This window comes from Grampus griseus, assembly GCF_964374135.1.
Source record: "Grampus griseus genome assembly, chromosome: 10".
NCBI lineage: Eukaryota > Metazoa > Chordata > Mammalia > Artiodactyla > Delphinidae > Grampus > Grampus griseus.
In genome coordinates this window covers 30110570-30130455 of record NC_139004.1, presented here as the reverse complement: position 1 = coordinate 30130455, position 19886 = coordinate 30110570, and the positions used below count along the sequence as shown (strand labels likewise).

The window sequence follows — 19886 nt, the reverse complement described above, 5'->3', positions numbered from 1 at the left end:
GGCTGGGCTAATTCAGTAAAGTCTCTTTCCCTCTCGGTGTGCAGCCTTGGATGTTGTTCCTCAGAGGGTACAGCCTTGAGCGTGAGAACAGTCTCCTCAATCACCAGGGATGACTGTGGTTTTAGTCAAGTTCTCTTTACCTGTCACTTTTCCTGATCTCTCCACTAAGTTTCTGGCTGGTATGACTCTATTGGTATGATACACAGCTGTTATCTTCCACTAACTGCTGGCTAACAGTTCTATTGTTTTGATAATACTCTTGTGCATAAATTGCTCCACAGATTGATCTAAATGATTTCAGGTCACTCTGCAGAGTCAAGGTTGGCCAGCCTTTAAGTTTTGCTCTGACCCCAGGAAGACTCTTTTTAGCTATCTCTTTCCTTTGTTAAACTTTTAGCTGGTGCACTGTTTTGTTTGTTGTTACTAGTATCACAGAGTGACCAGCTTCCCCTTAATTCCTCCACCAGGATCTCCATTGTTTTAAAACACCCTTAGCCATGAACTTCAAATGCTCTTTCCCAAATAGTCAGTCCCTATAGGGAGAGCTGCAGAGCTCTCTGATATTAAGGGCTGGCTCTCTCTTACAGGATGAATCTTTGTACTTCTGTACTAGAGCTGGGGTTGGGAGTAGCAAGCAGCTTCTCTCTGAAAGACTTTCCTGGATCTAAGAGTGAGGATCTGGACAGAGATGGTAGCCCCTTGTCTTCAAGGCTTGTCTCTTCTGGTGTGAAGCTTATTCCCTGTGAGCAAGCCAGGATGTGGCAAGCAGGGTCCATCTGGGGTAGAGCTTCCCTATGACTAGAAGATGAGAGGAAGGCCCAGTCCTTTTAGCTGTGCTTGCCTAGCACAGAGGTTCTGCAACAGAGATGAAGGAGATGAGAGATGCTGATCTCCTGCCCCTCTTGGGGTGAACCTGTCACCCTAGATTGGGAGGTACAGAAGCAGGTGTCCATGGTTCTTGGACACATTTGCCCAGAGTAAAGCTTCTATCATTTTGATCTGGGGCAGCAGGGTGGGAGAGGAGGAGAGAAATGAGGGGAGTATATTGTGGCTCAAACACAACAGAGTCTCACTGTTCTTAATGAGATTTAGTAGATTTTTTTGAATATGTTCCTCCATTTGCTGTCTGCCCTTAGGACAATTTCTAAAGATTTTAAACTATTATTTTTAAAATGTTCACCAGTTAAATGTGTTTCACTGGGAAAAGAGTCTACCACGTTCCTCACAAGGCCACTCCAGAACTCTCATCTCAGTATTAGATGTATTTTACCTGAGTATTTTACCTTACAAATTATATCAACTACAGTGAATCCTTGAAGAACACAGGTTTGAACCGCGTATATCCACTTACACATGATTTTTTTTCATTAAATACGTACTACAGTACGTCTCTCTATGAGGTTGGTTGAATCTGGGGACGTGGAACCGCATACATGGAGGGCCAACTGTAAAGTTACAGGCAGATTTGACTGTTCAGACAGTTGGCACCCCTAACCCCTGCATTGTTCAAGGGTCAACTGTATTTTAAAACTTTATATGAGACACACAAGATTAGAAAATTTAAATGATAAAGAGGAGAGGTTTGAAATAAATAAGGAGGTGAGGACATAAAACTGATATGACAGTGTTAGTAAAACTGAATACTAGTCTCACTACTCTGAACTTGGTATTCAAAGCATAGTATTAAGTTATCACTTATTCAGTGGTGGGAATGTATCAGGTGCTTTTCATACATTATGTTGAACTCTCATGGTCAGTAGTATAATTTATGACTTACAAATGAGAAAACTGACCCTCAGGGACACATAGAAAGAAAGCAGAGAACTGCGATTAATAGGAATTTAGGTCTGTTTTGCTCCAAGTCTAGATTCTTTATGCTCTCCATAAAGGGAAGCATTACATTCATTTGGAGTTAAATTCTATGAGAACTGCAGGAATACTAAATAGACAACACTGATTAGACATTTGATCAGAATTTTTTTTGGCACGGCCATTACACTTGCTGACTTGTTGAGGATCAATGAAAGGAACTGGTTCTCTTTCAAAGTTAGTTAACTCTTCAGTTGGTTTTTGTTGTTTTTTGATTCAGTTGGTTTTGAGCAATTTTCTGGAATTCTTCTGAATACAGTAGTTTGTTTAGCTACTTTAGCAGTGTATCTACCAGCAAAGGGTACTACCATGCAGTGACTATATTCAATACAAAATAGATGAATTACTTCAAAAATACAACATATTTATTTTGATTAATAAGTATTATTTAATAATTATCTATTTTCAGCTTATCACTATTTGATTTTGCAACATAAATATTTTCTTTAAATATCCTAAAATGGGGAATTGAGTTGGAAAATCAGCTAAGGAAAATTTCCCATTCTGTGTCAGACGTTTTGTTAGATTTCAAACAGCACAGAAATAACACATTAAAATGAGGTGACTTTACATTATAAAACGTATCAGATACTTTGTATAATAAATTAACAAAAAAACATACATGCCAATTTCAAAAATATAATAGTTCTGGCTCCCTCCATTCAGGACAGAAAAATTATGCTTGCTAAAATCAATTATGTTTTAAATCAACACAATTTTCTTAGTTTCATGACACTCTGGTGTAAAGCAGGTCATTTTATTAAAAAAAGAAGTAAAATGCCAGATTACTCTGAAGTCACATAATTGGAAAATACAAGATTTAACTGCCAACTATATAAATATCTGCACAGTTTCTAAACTACATTATTTAACAGAAGTACATATATTCTACTCTGATGGGAGTATCTACATTGACATTGTATAAATGTGTCATCAGCATACATGTGTTGTTGTACTGGTTTTAGTTTAGTGCTTTAAGTTACCTTCCAGAAGATCATCCTCGTCGATGCCTTTGACGATCTTTGATTTGTAGTCTCGGAAAAACATGTATTTTAGCAGTCTTCTAAGTTTTTTCTATTAAAAATATGAAATAAGTAAATAAAAAACCTTACACATACATTCGCTTTATTGATTAAAGACTATTATGATAACTAAATTTAATAACGTGTACCCCAGGATCACTGTGGGGGGGATATAGCAATTCTCAGCATAGTACTGTGAATACAAAATTTAGTCATCAAATTAAACATAAAAGCTACAACACTAGCATTTTTTTATTTTATTTTATTTTTTTTTGCGGTACGTGGGCCTCTCACTGTTGTGGCCTCTCCCGTTGCGGAGCACAGGCTCCGGACGCGCAGGTTCAGTGGCCATGGCTCACGGGCCCAGCCGCTCTGCGGCATGTGGGATCTTCCCAGACCGGGGCACGAACCCGTGTCCCCTGCATCAGCAGGCGGACTGTCAACCACTGCGCCACCAGGGAAGCCCCAACGCTAGCCTTTTTAAAAGCACTTTTCATTTGCAAGTATCCAGATACTCCAGAATCACAATGATTTTTGTTTTTGGGGTTTTTCTGGTTAAATTCCTTCTGAAGATTGTGATAAACTTTCCACACTATGCTGCAAATACTGACTTTATGGAATTTTGTACACATTCAGAACCAAATTTTATTTTTTAAAATGATTTACAAACAGCTAGACAAGGTGTTTGTAACAACTGCTTTAAAAAGCCAAGCACTCTCCTTTTTATTGTTTTTTTATTCTCTGAGAATCTTTTCTTTTATTTAGAAGAGTTGGTTTATGTTTTATATTTCTGGAAAACATTCTGTAATCTGAGAAACATATTTTTATGAAACTCAAAGCTGATGAATGATAGTTGAGTCTTAATGATGGCTTTCTTTAGGTTTATTAGAAGACTGTAATACTGTTTAACTTTAAAAGTAACTGATAATACTTCGTCATCTGTTGTATGCTTACATTTAGAATGGATTATTACTGGTTCCTGGTCTTCATGTTTAAGATTCCTAATGACAGCTGAAATAAATTGTATTTTACAAAGCTCTTTTACATGCATTCTATTTGAAATTTTCAATAGCCCTGAGATACAGACAAATATAATCATCTCCTTTTTATATATAGGGAAACCGAGGTTAAAGATAGTCTCACAACTGAAGCTTATAGCAGGACCAGAAGTAGAACATGACCTCTGAACCCCAGTTTCCTTATTTACAAAGTAAGTAAAGTACTTACCTTAGAGGACTATTGTGAGGAATAAATGAGAAAATGAGTGAAGCTGCCTAGTGCAGTATGGAAAACACAATAGGCAGTCAATGACTTCTGCTTGAATATAAACAAGCATTATTAAGAGAAAAAACATATACCTGTATATAGGTGTTTGCTATCCTTTTTTTCTCTTTCCTCTGATTCCTGAAAATTCAGTACTTTAGATTTTATTTTGTCTTATATTACAGTCATGTAAACTACTTTAAATTCTGTTTGGAACACACCAGCATATAAATAAAATTATTATTTTGAGGAGAAAGATGAGAATACTGGCAACTATCATATTACAGCTAGGCTCTTGGTTGCTAAAAAGGTTCTGATTAACAGTCCTTCTAGACAATAGAAGGGTTTTGACAATCAGTGTGTATTCCTGAAGTTTCCATAGGATTTAAAACTTTGACTTCCCCGAAAGGCAGGAAAAAGTGTCAATGTGGACTATTTTTTGTGCTGGCTTGTTTACCTCTGTCGATGGAAAAGAAAAACTGACTGGACATATTCTGTAAAGTACTGATGCGAACTCCACTGCCCTCCAGCTGCCTTCGTAAAGGATCTTGGCTCAAGGTCCCTGTTTCTGCCAACGGCACCTTCAGGCTCTTTCCTCACAGCACCACTGCTATATGGTGCCTACTTCCCCATCTTCCTAATGAAGTCACCATCTCTCTGAATTCTTCCTTCCCATCCACTTTCAGAGCCATCATACTAATCACAGTTTGCCTTGATTACTGAGCCTGCATCCTGGTTAGTTCCATTCTACATATAGCTGCATACAGCTGCATGAGTCTCACCCTAGGCAGAAACCTCCACTTCAACAAATCCTACAGCCTCTCCAATCTAATCACACAACCTTAAAATGCTGTGAGTCTCAAAATGCTTCTTCAGCTAAATCATACAGATTTCCTAAACCAGATTATAGCTTTTTGATAGTGAATACATTTCTTTTCTCTTTATAGTCCTCATACCATATAAGAGTTAATGAACTAAAAATTTATAAAATTTAATGGTAGACTGGTCGAGGTGCAATTTGTAGATCTCTGAATCCCACTGCAGAAGGAAGAGAAGTTTAGGCATCCAAGTTTAGTCAATCTCCAGTCAGTCAGAAGGAAAGCTTTCACAGATATAAAGTAACTGGGTATCACAGAGAGAATGTTAACCAGGATATCCAGAAGGTCAGATGGGATGCCTTCTGATAAAAACCAGAGCCACAAACATACAAAAATGGGTAAATGTAATTAAAATGCCAGGGGAAAACAATGGAGAAATGAAAGATGGAACATTAGGAACTAAGCACCGCGTGCTCACTTGGGTTAGAGGCTACCATAACATGCTGTGGTTATTCAGTTAGTTTTTCCACATGTAACTTTCAGATGAAAATTTTATTAAAAACATGCAAAATGTCACAAAATATTTTCAAACTAGCTACTCTTGGAAGATAGTTATGACAAAATTATACATGTAAATACCAGCATAAATATTTTAATGCCAGAGTTCAAAGAGTAAGAAAGATAGATCTTTAACTATTAAAAAACCTAGATATTATGGTGTATATTTATCTTATACAATATTCATCTTGATTGATTTGCTTTTTTCCTTTTAACCAGTGTCACAGAAAAAACTTTGTATTTCAAGTGAAAAAACTATTCTATGAAAACCTGTATCAAATTAGAAGAAAAATAAATATGCCACTTAGTTATATCCCAGTTACCAAAACAAAGCACCTGGTCAATATCTAGTGAACATTATGTAGCAATGAAAATGGCTAAATATATATTTAAGGATAAGTGAGAATTCGTTGTCAGCATACTTTTATATAAGTGCCCTTGTCCATGTAAAAATAAAAAATAAATTCTTTTGTAGTAAACCATTTTCTTATGCAAACTATGAGGACTCAAATATTAGTTCAACAGTTATGATTCCAATGTGAAAGCTATAAAACAAGGGTAGCTTCCTTGCGTAAGTGTAATTAATCACCAAGCTTGGCGTTTCAATATGATGAAATTATTTTATATTACCTTATCTTTGCGTATCAAAAACAGAAGGTCTTCAGCAGAGATTACCCTTGCTCCCCGGAGCTGAGACACTTCAGCAGCTTGCTGCAACTAACGACAAAGGAAATGTGTCTCAATAATCTAAATTAAATATACCACAGTCATGATGTCTCAAGAGAGATAAACATTCTAAGAGTTAAAAACCTTTGGGAATAATCCAGCAATCACGGTACTGCTTTTGAAAGCAAAATGTCTTATGTTTTAAGGTATAAAAAAATTGCAATTAAATTAACTTATACGCCTACCTGTAACTGATACAATAAAGAGGAATCCTTGACTTCTTTCATGCAAAAGAAAAATCATATGCAGCTTCCAGAAATGCATTAATGCACCTGAAAATAATTTTATGAAATTTTATCCTCATATCCATGTGAGCAATGGTTTCACTCAGTATCACTAGTTGAATAAGTATATTATTAATCTGAGCTCCCATGCTGGTATGATTTGAAATAGGCCCATTCAGAACTTTAAAAGATCAACAAAAACAGTAGCTGTTTCTAATATCCAAAGGAAAAAAAATAGTTTTAGTTTTGGCAAGTCTTCAGTGGGCAAAGGATTCAGTCCATAAATCATAATACTGGACTGCATTAATTTCTTTCCACACTAATCACATACACACAAAAAGTTAACTGTATCTGGAATGCACAACACAAAACATACTGCATGAAAAGTTAGATTCCCCCTGAAATGTTCATCTGGGCACTTATATCTACAAAGTTGAGAGTTTTCTGGGATTCAGAAGTCCTAGAAACACAATCTTACTTGAAAATGACCTGGAAAATAAAAGAATGTGAAAAATGATAGTTCTATTTTTTGGCACAGGCAAAATCAGTTTCTTATTTTGATTAGTTAGAAGGAACATAAAATACATCCAGCTGAAAAAAATAAAGATGCTGGAGAAAACACTGCAAAAATGTGCCTGTAACTTCTTCCAAATTTGATCAAACCATGGTGATTGCACCAAACCAACTCTATCCAATATTATAAAAATATTTACATATAAAAGCTGTTCTTGAATGCATCTTTCTTTGAAAGGAATAAATCTAACACATATTCCTAAGAACTAATCTTTAAAAAATGACACACTGTTATCTTAGCAAGTATAAGAAATCAAATAGTGCATTTGTACTAAAGAAATTCTGAATGGTCAAGAGATTTTGCTAAGTAAGCTTCAAACCTTGTCTAAATACACAGACTACAAAATAGACTATAAACTCCCTATGTGTCAGCCTTACCACTGAATTTCCTGGATACTGGTGGTTGGTATATAAACATAATTCTACCTAAATATAGAAATTTAAATTTAACTGTGAACCATTTAAAAAGAAATCTTGGGGGAAAGGTTTTTCAAAAGATGATATATCTACCCAGAAAGAAACTAAGTTTTCAGTGGGAAAAATGTGAACATATTTTTCTAAAAACTCGAAGAATGTCAGGGAAATATGTGTACATGTGTTTTTTCAAACAAAAACATTTCTATGACAGAATAAAATACACATAATCAATGTGGAGAAGAATATGGGCTCAGTATCCATTTGTCTGGACACAGAGAACCAGGAGGCCGCACTGTCAAGTAACTTTTTATTTTCTTAAATGGAGGATGGTGATGATTTGAAAACTCTAAAATACTATACAGATATAAGTAATTTTACTCATGTTAAGAAAGGACCAGGATGAGTGTACCTCCCTAAATTGTCTTCCCAATAGATCAACTGTTTATCCACAACACATGTGAATAATCTGTATTTATAACACTCTCCAAAATGTCAGTGTATAAACACATTCAGTCGGAAAAAAAAGAAGAAAATGGAAAATAAACACATAGAAGAGTTAGCCATTTTAAAACACCTTTTCGAAACCAGTACACAACTATTGTAGAGATCTGGATCACAGTTAAGTTGTCATAATTAGCAGGAAAACTTTATCTTTAGCTTTCATCTACCTTATTTACTAATTTCCCTCACCCAACCTAGTGCCCTCACTAGCACTGGCACTGCTGACACTCTCCAGGATGCCTTGGACTCCCACGTAGTGAGTCCTCAGGGCTGAAAGTTATCATTGTGTTACTGCACCGCAAGCCCATCTGGCCCCGACGTGTCCCACACTCCAAAATCATCTCCTCCACACTCTCACCTCCTCTTCTCTACAAAGTGAGGAGGGCGAGCTTCTTAACTAATTACAGTGATCACACTACAGTGTGTATTGCCCACTGGCTAACTTCTAGAACTTTTGTCTACAATTACCAAAGAGACTAAAGAAACTTCTCTTTAACAACGTAAGCTTAAAAAGCAAGTTAGCAGCTTGGCAGTCCAGTTCCACAGGAGGCTGAGCTCAGGACCAGTGCACTCAGCGTGAAAACAATACTAGAACCAGGAAACCAAAATCAAGAAATATTTCTAATTCCTTCAGTGTTCAAAATAAAAAAAGTTGATTCTATCAATATACTGTAAGAAACCCCTCAATGTTTTTAATCCCTGAAAATAAACGGAAGTTGTACTTCATTATTCACTGCAGCAAGTCAAGTATTTCTGGCAGTAACTAAAATGACATGAAATGATAGTAGATTTTATGATTTTTTTATTACAATGAAAGTAGTATACATTTAATTGCATTTATAAAATATGCAAGAATTGACATAGCAGAGGAATCCTTTAAGACCAATTACTGGTTGAATGGGTATACAAATTTTCTGAACTATATGGATAAAGGTATGATGATAGGTAACTTTATAGAGATTTATTTGTAACAGTAAAATATTTTGCTAAAAGCATTATTATACAATAGGAACACTTTTACAGCATTGATTTGTTTCTGATAAATATTATTTCTATTTTTCAAAGTAAATTAAAAATATTATACTTGTAACAACTGTTTCAAAGAAAAAAATTTCCCCTAGCATATTAACACTCATCATGTTTGCATTTTAAATATTTTATGATACTTTATTTGCAGGTTGAGCATAAAAGGTACACTTTAAACTTTACATCTTTCAGCCCACAAATAAATCTCTTCCCAATTTCTCATTTCTATCAATGACACTAACAATCGAACAAGTTTTTTTTCTCTATTTTATTTTCACCAACTTCTGTTGATTTTGTTGGTTTAATTGGCTCAGGGTCTTGAATTTGCTCTCTACTTCCACAGTATTCATCTGGATGTAGGCCTCTGGGGCGTTTTGCTTACTGCTTTCTAAATTTCAATGTCTCCAAATGGTGATGTACCCTAGATTAAGTGTTAACATGATCTTCTTCAAATATAATGGCCACAATTCTTGTTCCAGGATCTATGATAATTCAGTGTACTGACTTCAGTGTGGTCTTTAAAGACTGACTGACTCAAAGATTTTTTTTTCCGTATACCTTCATCCTCTTCATTATATTTCTTGTTTTTCTGTCATTATTCTACATTTAAGCTCCAATAATTTCAGTTCTATCTTAAGCCTTTGTGTACCTGTGACAGTTAATTTTATATGTCAGCTTGACTGGGTTACAGGGTGCCCAGACATTTGGTCAAATGTTAATTCTGAGTGTGACTGTGAAGGTATTTCTGGATGAGATGAAGATTTGAATCCCTAGGCTGGGTAAAGCAGATTGCCACTCCCCACCGCCAGCCCCTGCTAGTGTTAGTGGGCCTCAACCAATCAACTGAAGAGGTGAATGGAACAAAAAGGCTGAATAAGAGGGAAGTCCTTCTGCCTGACTGCCTTGAACTGGGACATAGACCTTTCCAGCCTTTTGACTTGGACTAAACCGTCTCTTAGTTTTCAGGTTTTTGGATCTGGGCTCGAACTACCTTCTGTCTCTCCTGAGTCTCTGGCTTGCCAACTACAGAACTCGGGATTCTCAGCATTCAAAGCCATGCGAGCCAGTTCCTTATAATAAATCTATCTATCTGCGCGCACACACACACACACACACACACACACACACACACACACACACGTATCCTATGGGTCTTTATCTGCCTCAACCAGTTAGATACCTAACGCTCTTGCCTCCCAACTTCCATCTGAATAATATCTCTAGGTCCAGGACCACCATTCCCCCAACAGGCAGTTTATAAATGTTTGGTAAATGTTGGCAATCCACTTCCCCTTGACTGTTTTCAGTTTTCCCATCTATAATATAAATAAATTGAGCTAGATGAAGTCAATAACCCCTGCAAATTGGCTGGGGCCCATGTAAATTCCTCAGAAAGATTTCTCTAAAGTTCTAAAAGGTTTCAAAAGTACAGCAAAATCAATTCAATGATTTCCCAATCATTAGCATCCTGAAGGTGTTTCATTTTAACCACACCTCTATTGCACCTCTTTGCTTTGGATTCTGGCTAAATCTCTGGATCCTTCCTTTCTGAGAATAAATAGTAAATGAATACATAGTACATATAGGAATTGTTAAAAGCTATGTGATGAAGAGGCAAAATCTTAGGGTAGGTTATCACTTGGCCTAAGATTTATTTGTCTTTCTATCCATTTGTCTATCACACACTGGTTATCAGGCCAGATATGAGGTTAGGCTAGGAAAGAACAGCTCTGCTTGCAACCATATTTGTCAGCCACGGATAACCTCAAAGACCCTCTCTGAATCCTCCATGTTGTGACTGAAAGAATTAAGAGGTAGGAAATCTGGACTCCAGTTCTGGCCACTAAGTAACTACATAACTTCAGATACTTCAAATAACTTCCCTAGATTTGTAGCCTTATGTATTCTTTTCCATTTGAAATGGATAAGCAATGATTTTAATGACTAGAAGGAGAGTTAATAAAAAGTCTTAGTAGTAATAATTTATTAAGTACCTAATTTATTCTTAGGCAGTATAGGAACTGTGTTATGTGCATTATAAACATTTAATTCTAATTTTAAAATTATTATCTAAGTTAAGAACTTCCCTGGTGGCGCAGTGGTTAAGAATCCGCCTGCCAGTGCAGGAGACACAGGTTCGATCCCTGGTCCAGGAAGATCCCACATGCCATGGAGCAACTAAGCCCGTGTGCCACAACTACTGAACCTGTGCCCTAGAGCCTTCGAGCCACAGCTACTGAAGCCCACGCGCCTAGAGCCCGTGCTCCGCAACAACAGAAGCCACCACAGTGAGAACCCGCGCACAGCAACGAAGACCCAATGCAGCCATAAATAAATAAATTTATTTAATAAAAAGAGGGCTTCCCTGGTGGTGCAGTGGTTGAGAGTCCGCCTGCTGATGCAGGGGAATGGGTTCGTGCCCCAGTCCGGGAAGATCCCACATGCCGCGGAGCGGCTGGGCCCGTGAGCCATGGCCGCTGAGCCTGCGCATCTGGAGCCTGTGCTCCGCCACAACCGTGAGAGGCCCGCGTACCGCAAAAAAAAATTATTATCTAAGTTAAAATGTATATAACATTAAAAAGTCAAACAATACTCTAAGTTTTATAATGACAGACAGAAATACCTAGCCATACTTCTTTCCAATCTGTAATTCTACTTCCGAAGGAAAATACTTTCAACTTTTCTAACTTGTTCTTCTGTTATTTACCTCCGCATTTGAAATACGCTTACAAGGCTATTTTATTTTTCAGCTTTAAATACTATCCATTGACTTTTTACTACGAAAGATGAAGATTTAGTGTTCACAGATGTCTCATATTTACCATTTCCTTCCTCCCCTCTTGATATTATTTTAAAAATGAAATTTTTTGTTAAATTAGTATCTAGTGTTTACATTATTATGACTGCATAAACACTGTTACAGCTTGGCCACCATGATCAAATTTCTATTTATAAATTAAAAAAAATTTTTTGTAGTTCAGAATTTCCTTTTCTTTTTTGCTTTATTTATTGTGAATCTAACACTATTTCATCTACATTATTTAAAAGATTTGAAACATGTAAGGATTTCTTTCAATTTCATTGTTTTTGTTTTTCCCCAGAGACTCATCTGGAGTCTGCCAGACTCTCATCAACAATTACATTTTGGATTTTTGTCTTCTTGATCCCATTGTGTTCTTAATTTACTTCCTTTATTTTGGTAGAGCACATTCCCTGGATGTTTCTCATTTTGTTTTCGAGCGTAGCTATAATATTTGCTTTATAAAGTCCCTGTCTGCTATTTCAGTACCTGGGTCATCTTAGAGTCAATCACCATTTTGTCTTTTCTCTTGGCTGGGTCATGCTTCCCTGTTACTTCATATTTTAAGGATAATCTGTGATTTTATCTGAGATATTATAAATGATACATTGTAAGGACTCTGTATTCTGCTATGCTCCTCTGAAGAATATTGATCAATTTTTTTAAACAGGCAGATAAGTAAAATGAATTCAAACTGCAGTTATCTATCTCCTTCCTCCAGTGGTGGGCTGCAGCCTGAAAAATACCTCTGATAGGTTCCTGAGAAAGGGTGCATGGATAATAAAGTTTTAAAGATCCTGTATGTCTGAAAATTCATTTATGCCACGCTTATATTCAATTTATAATCTACCTAGATATAGGATTTGAGATTAGAAATAATTTTCCTTCAGAAATTTAAAGACATTGCTCCATTGTCTTCTAGCTTAAAATGTTGCTGTTGAGAAGACAGGTGTCTTTTTTTTTTTTTTTTGATTCCTAAGCCTTTAGGTGACTTCCCCCCCACTGCCCACCCCGCCCCCCCCATGAGAAACTTTTACTACTGTTCCCTTTATACCTGAAACTTTAAAATTTCACAGTGCTATGCGTTGGTGAGGCTCTTTCTTCATATATTTTCCTGGTACTCACACGGACACTGTAACCTATATATTCTTGTCCTGCAAGTCTGGGAAATTTTCTGGGATTACTCTAAAAATTTCCTTCCTTCTGTTTTCTGGATTTTTTTCAGAATATCTATTAATCAAATGCCAGCGGTCTTTTGTGCCTGCGATCTCTAATACCGGAGTTCTTTCTATTCAACCTCTCCAGAGGTAAACCTACATTGTTTTGTCAGAATGGCAAAGAGGTAGTTGACTGCCTATGTGGTTGTGATAGGGCACTGGAGTAAAACTGCTCCTTTACTTTCTACCAGTGCTCCTGTTTCTTCAGAGGTATCCTGAATGCTGATTTTTTTCTAGGTTCCAAGGTTTCATTTTTCTCAAATCTGTTAAACCTTTAAGCGTTTCTACCCACTTTTAAACTTCCATCATTATTTGATATGTCTCATCTGCTATTTAATCTCCCATTTTCTTGATCTTCATAGATTTATGCTTTTAAAAATTATTTTGCTGTCATTTAGTAGGGTTTTGAGAAGGTTTGGAGATAAGCAGTGAATCACCTATGTTTAAACAGAAGCTGTTGCTCCTTTTTGTGTGCTGACATTTACTGAATGTACTATCCTGTGCTTCCTGCCTCCTATACATCATCTCATTTAACCCTCACAACAAACCTGTGAGAGATGTCCAGGTACACAAAACTGGTACTAATTAATAAATGCTTAACATCAAGCCATTCATCTTTCTCTCCAAGATTAATTTCTTATTCGGAATACAGGAAGGTATGTAAGGCTTAATGAAGTTTTACATTGCATAGAAAATCTACCCACAAAAACATTTATTTGCCTTTCAAAACATTTTCATTGCTGGCAAATAAATGGTTGCCAAAAAAAAGGTTTGGATCAAAACATTCAAGTCAGTTGCTTCTTGCAGACACAGCTTAAGGATTGAGAACTCAGCAAATGTTTGAAAGGAAAGGGATTTGTAACTAAATACAGTCAACATTCAGAATACTATAAATGTAAGATATTTGACTTAGTCTTTTCCTATCATATGATCTCCTTATTCTTTTTGGTGACTAGTCTTCCACTGTCTTAGACATTTGAAACATAAACAAGTATATAAATTGATAAAAGATGTGCCTAACTTTTTAGAATTTCATTTTAACTCTTCTTTTTAGAATCGTAAGTCAAACACAGTTAGTCAAGTTTTTAAAAATATGATAAGGCTATAATTATCAGTATCTCATGACTCAAATAATTCATATTTATTTATATATGCATTTTAAAGAATGACCAAGACACAATCAATATAAGCCTGCAATGCTTAAAAAATGTCCAATGAGAACAGCACCCCTGAGAAGAAACTAATTCTTTGGTTATTCTTATTTAAATGTGGAAGTGGGAGAAAAACAACCATTTGAAAGTTTTCTTTTAAACTATTTTGCATATAAGTTATTCATAAGCAATTTTCAAGTCTAAACACATCAAGTTTTGAAAGCAAAAGGATATTTTGAAAATTTTTTAAGGCTGAAATTAAAATAATAAACTAGACTATAATTTAAATATTATACTATCCTATACCTTAAATACTATACTATACTATAAATACTATGCTATTAACTAACTACAGTTAATACTATTTAAAATTTATTTACTATTTAACTATTAAAACTGAACTGCTACTTAACTATTTAAACTAAAATACAATTAAAATTGTACAAAGATGGTAGCAGATCTTCAATTTGTTCATGTTATATACAGCTATCTTTCCATTAGTCAATAACTGAAAAACAATAGTTTACATGTACAAGTATGTACATTTCATTTCCATTTCTTAAAATTTTAGAAGCATAATTTCTGGTAGCCTACAAAATGTATACTTTCTTTATCTACAATTAATAATGTCTCTTTTTTTTCTCTGCTTATTTCTTGGCATCTTTGTGCCTCCTTCCATGTTCCCTTCTGTTCACACTTCTAAAAAGGCATCTACCAAAAGAACTGCAGCCACTACTTATTTCTCCAAAGGACAAAAAAATAACAAATATAAGACTCAGTTAATTCCTTTTCTTCAGAATGCTACCTAATTTTTCACATGATAACCTGGTTTCATTTCACCCTAGAATGTTTAGGAATAAACACAGGTCTTGTCCTAAATCTTCATGTTTAGATCAGGGTATTAAAAGCACTGAATTACACCAGACCACACACAGACCAATGTAATGACTGGAAAAATTACCAAATGGAAAGAATAATGTTAAACAATAATCATGAGGCATGAGGAAAACTGATTTCTAATTTTATCTCTGTTACTATCACCCTTACTTTGACAAAAGCAATTTTATAATTTTGTCTTTTTGTTGAGAAAAGATATGGATAAAGTGCCAACTTCAGAGTTTTAGAACTGCACCCATGCTGGGTCTCAGAACCTCATCCATGCACAAGGAGGGCAAGGGTCTGCTATGAAACTCAGTTAAAGTTTGGTTTTCTCTGTCAGTACTGTGTATGCTGAAGAGAGTTCCAGAGAATTTAGATTATCACCTCCATTTTAAGATCTAACTAACTCAACAGATTATCTCCATGTAAGGCACTATACAAATTGATTTCATAAGTAGTTTAATAAAGAAGCTTTAAAAAATCATTACTTTAAAAAATTTTCCAAAACCATCTTAACTTCTTTCCTCTCATAAAGTTTTTAAAAATGCCTACAGTTTGATGTTTAAGGGAGATTATATCATGTGGCATATAGTAAGCCCTGAATAAAGGCTATCTATATTTATTTAGAAATGAGAAATTAAATTTCAGGTTCATCATAAAAAAGTTTATAACTTCTAGGCTACTATTGGACTATCACTTAGCACTTATGATTTTACCATAAACAAATTTAGAATGTAAATAATTTGTGTGGATAAGTTATATGTGTGTGTGTGTGTGTGTGTGTATATATATACACACACACACATATATACATACATATATTATTTGTATGTATATACACACTCATATACACATGTGTATATATCACTAGAACCACTTTCTTACAAGTTTTAAGAAAGTAACTCTACCTAAATTTAATGGGGAAAACTATATGGACTTCTTTTGATAGAGAACTAATAGTTTCTCTAATAAATTCTCTTGTGGAATCAACTCACCATGAAATACAATGCATGTGTTAGTGTGTATATATTTTTGAAACTATACTTTTGAACAGAATAGCTGATCTTTCTGATCCTCAAGTTCTTCAAGTGGGAACTGAACAGATGTGAACAATGAAAAGCCTTTTGGCTTTCCCTTTCTGATTCTAGTATTTAAACCTAGGTGTACTTTACTTCTGGATCCATAATTAAGCACTTGCATCAATGAGAGAAGAAATAAAAAAGAAGAATGCAAGGAGAAATAGTACAACTTGGTGAGAGGCAGATGGGAGTCAATTTTCAAAGGAAAATCCTCTTAGTTATACCAGTGGAAATGGCAACCAATCCAACTATCTGTATGAGTGTGGCACAGGTGATACAGTTAACTATTCCAGTATCCTATCCAATAGTTCCAGATACATTTGAAAGCCAAAGAGAGTTGCAAAGTGGGATTAAAGCAATGCAGTTACTAATGCATAGAAGAGACTGATCTCTATCCATTTCCACTGTGCCCTATGCTTTTATCATATGATGAGCAGAGGTAATTTGTATATACTTCCCCCTTAGTCTGTCAGAGAAAGTAGCCCTTATTCAAATTTTGTATCCAAACACTGCTTACACAGGCAAACCAATCAATGTTGTACACAGTATTTATCAAATTTCCTGTAGTATATGTAAAACTAAACGAGAATCAGGTTTCCGAGGCTCAGACGTCAGCCCCATATTCCACTCAAGAATTAAAAAGGTTATTTATTAAAATGGGCTCAAGAAGGTGATATAGTACAGATCTTGTTACACTCATAGGTCACTGTGAAGATGAGATGAAATGATGTGGGGCAGGCACTTGAGGAGCTACCAAGCACTCTGCCAGCATAAGATACTGTGTGGGGATGAATAAGGTGGATAGCAGTCGACATAAGAAAAGAAAAAAAATTTACCGATAATTTGGTAGGCAGAGAAAATTTTAGGTTTGCTATTAAAACCCAAACCAGGATATTCTTAAAAGATTCATTCACATCAGACATAAAAAGGTACAACTTTCCAACAATATTCATACAGTACATCCTAAGAAAGCAGACAGCATAGAGAAGATGGAACCCTACGTCCTTCAAAAATGCAAGGTAGATACGACCCAGCAGTCCCACTACTGGGCATATACCCTGAGAAAACCATAATTCAAAAAGAGTCAGGTACCACAATGTTCATTGCAGCTCTATTTACAATAGCCAGGACATGGGAGCGACCTAAGTGTCCACTGAAAGATGAATGGATAAAGAAGATGTGGCACGTATATCCAATGGAATATTACTCAGCCATAAAAGAAACAAAATTGAGTTATTTGTAGTGAGGTGAATGGACCTAGAGTCTGTCATACAGAGTGAAGTAAGTCAGAAAGAGAAAAACAAATACCATATGCTAACATATATATATGGAACCTAAAAAAAAAAATGGTTATGAAGAATCTAGGGGCAGGAATAAAGACACAGATGTAGAGAATGGACTTGAGGACACAGGGAGGGGGAAGGGTAAGCTGGGACGAAGTGAGAGAGTGGCATGGGCATATATACACTACCAAACGTAAAACAGATAGCTAGTGGGAAGCAGCCGCATAGCACAGGGTGATCAGCTCGGTGCTTTGTGACCACCTAGAGGGGTAGGATAGGGAGGGTGGGAGGGAGGGAGACGCAAGAAGGAGGAGATATGGGGATATGTGTATATGTATAGCTGATTCACTTTGTTATAAAGCAGAAACTAACACACCACAGTAAAGCAATTATACTCCAATAAAGATGTTAAAAAAAAAAAATGCAAGGTAGGTGCCACAGCCTCTGAGATCTCCTCTAACTAAAGCACAGGCCTAATCATTCCCTTTCCATTGTGCTTCCCGGGGACCTTGTATGACTTCAGTCAGCTTACTATTATCACCGTATTTTGTAAAGATCTTTTTACGAGATAAAGGCTTCCCTTCCAGAATGCAAACTCTCCATTAAAACGTGTTAGAGAAAAGTGAAATGGTAGTTAAGCCATTTGGCAAAAGCCACGTAAAACAAGAAGCGGCATGACTGGTGCGTGGAAATTGGCACAGGGACTAGAGGAAGAAGGCTGAGGACTGCTGATCCTAGTATGAGCTCTGTGTGAATGTGGCCAATAACTAAACATAACTGAGACTGTGCTAACCAAAACAAACAAACAAACAAATCCAGGAAAAATAACAGTTAACTTTTAACATCCTTTAACAGGGATGTTAAAAAGAACAAGTGAGGAAGAAAAAATGAACACAGAAAAGATAATGCCTAAAACATAATTCTCTGCCCCACAAATATAAGTCTTTTATTTCCTTCTGTGGATTTGCAGGACAGCGATATTACAAAAAGAGAAGCCACGGAAGGGGAGCCTTTCAAACTGTAGTCTTGTAGGTGAGGTGAAAATGAAATAAGTAAGCATGGAGGTTAAAAATCTATCACTTTTAATTGAACACTGGCCCTTGGTTTGTTCAATACGTATTTATTGAGCACCTAGTATAGGCCAACCACTGGGCTTGGAACCGGTCAGAAGCAAAGCAAGCAAGCAAACAACAAGAAAAAATATCAAAACATGGCTCCTAATCTCATAGATTTTATAGACTGTGCTTATTTTTTAGTAAAGATGCATAATAAATAATAGCACATATTACAAAAATTTTATTTAAAGTAAGTTAAACAAGTTAATGCTGAAAATCAAAGAATTAGGAAATAAGTACCATAACTTGTACACTGTGTTGAAGAGTACAATCAGCTAACACCTTTGCAAATATTCCACAAGGAAGCCACACACTACATTAAGGTTATTAATCTGAAGAGTCCCAAGACATTGCTACAAATTCTCTAAAATGTCTAAAAAAAATATCCTGACTCCACTGGAGTTAGTTCAGTTAAAATATCAGCCACGATCAATCTCCAGTCTAAAGGCAAATCAAATTGTGCCTCCTAGTCTCTAATCAGGATTTAGAGAAAACCTCAATCTTTAGAATTTATCTGGCTGAGTCTCAGCTAATGTATGTATGTGTGTCTGGGGCATCTTTGGGGATGATCCACATGGGATTGTTGATAGTTATTTGATGTTTATCAGTCAGGGGCTTGGAAGGAAAAAGCATAGTTAAACCAGGTAGCTGGAGGAAGAGCTGAAACAGAAACTATTTACAAAGATGAGAGCAGGGTTTTGGGAAATTCCAGGGATAGTGTGGTATCCTCCTGGATCTAACAACAACAGGAAACCACTGTTAAATTAGGCTTAGAGAGTTAAGGGAAAGGCAGTTGTCCTATGAACCTAGAAGCTGGAAAAGTCACCTGACAGGGACACAAGCAACCTTGGCCTTACATTCATACCACTCTCAGGTCTCCTGCTGGCGTCTCCCACTGGCCACACTGAACCAGAAGTGAGAGGGCAAGCAGATTAAAAGAGATGAGCCTCCCAGGTTACAGAAAAGGAGGAAGGGTGAATAGCGGGTCTGGAGGGACAAACATGAGATATCCACTATCACGTGAGCCTTCAGATTTATCAAGGATCACCTTACTAGGGCCACTTTTCCCCCAAATACCTAAAGCAGAATGTTTTTCATCCCATTCCAAAAATATTTCTGTTCAGACAATTTAAATATAGAAATGGGTGGGAGGTGTTCTCCTCCAAATAAACTATGTGATCCAGCGATAGAAATTGTAATTACAGATTTCAATACTTAATTTTAGAAAGGATAGCACCAATACTAAGAGTAACAAGAACATAAACTAGCATTTATTGAATACACTACAAGATGTCTGACATTTTTTACATATTTTAAAAATTGTTAGTTTTTCTAATCTTCACAAAAATCTTACAGGTTAAGCGA

The 19886-nt window shown here is 36.0% G+C and overlaps 1 protein-coding gene across 4 annotated transcripts in view; it reads right to left on the bottom strand.

Moving 5' to 3' along the window:
• SUPT3H (SPT3 homolog, SAGA and STAGA complex component) overlaps positions 1-19886 on the bottom strand; it is a gene marked incomplete at its 3' end in the record, with an annotated part of 428189 nt that overhangs the window by 141946 nt on the left and 266357 nt on the right. For all 4 annotated transcript variants that reach the window (XM_082664621.1, XM_082664620.1, XM_082664619.1 and 1 more), the window contains 2 exons: positions 6161-6247; positions 2853-2943 (listed from right to left, as the gene is read on the bottom strand). In XM_082664621.1, coding sequence (XP_082520747.1) covers positions 2853-2943; positions 6161-6247 — 178 coding nt within the window. The remainder of the gene's footprint in view (positions 1-2852; positions 2944-6160; positions 6248-19886) is intronic.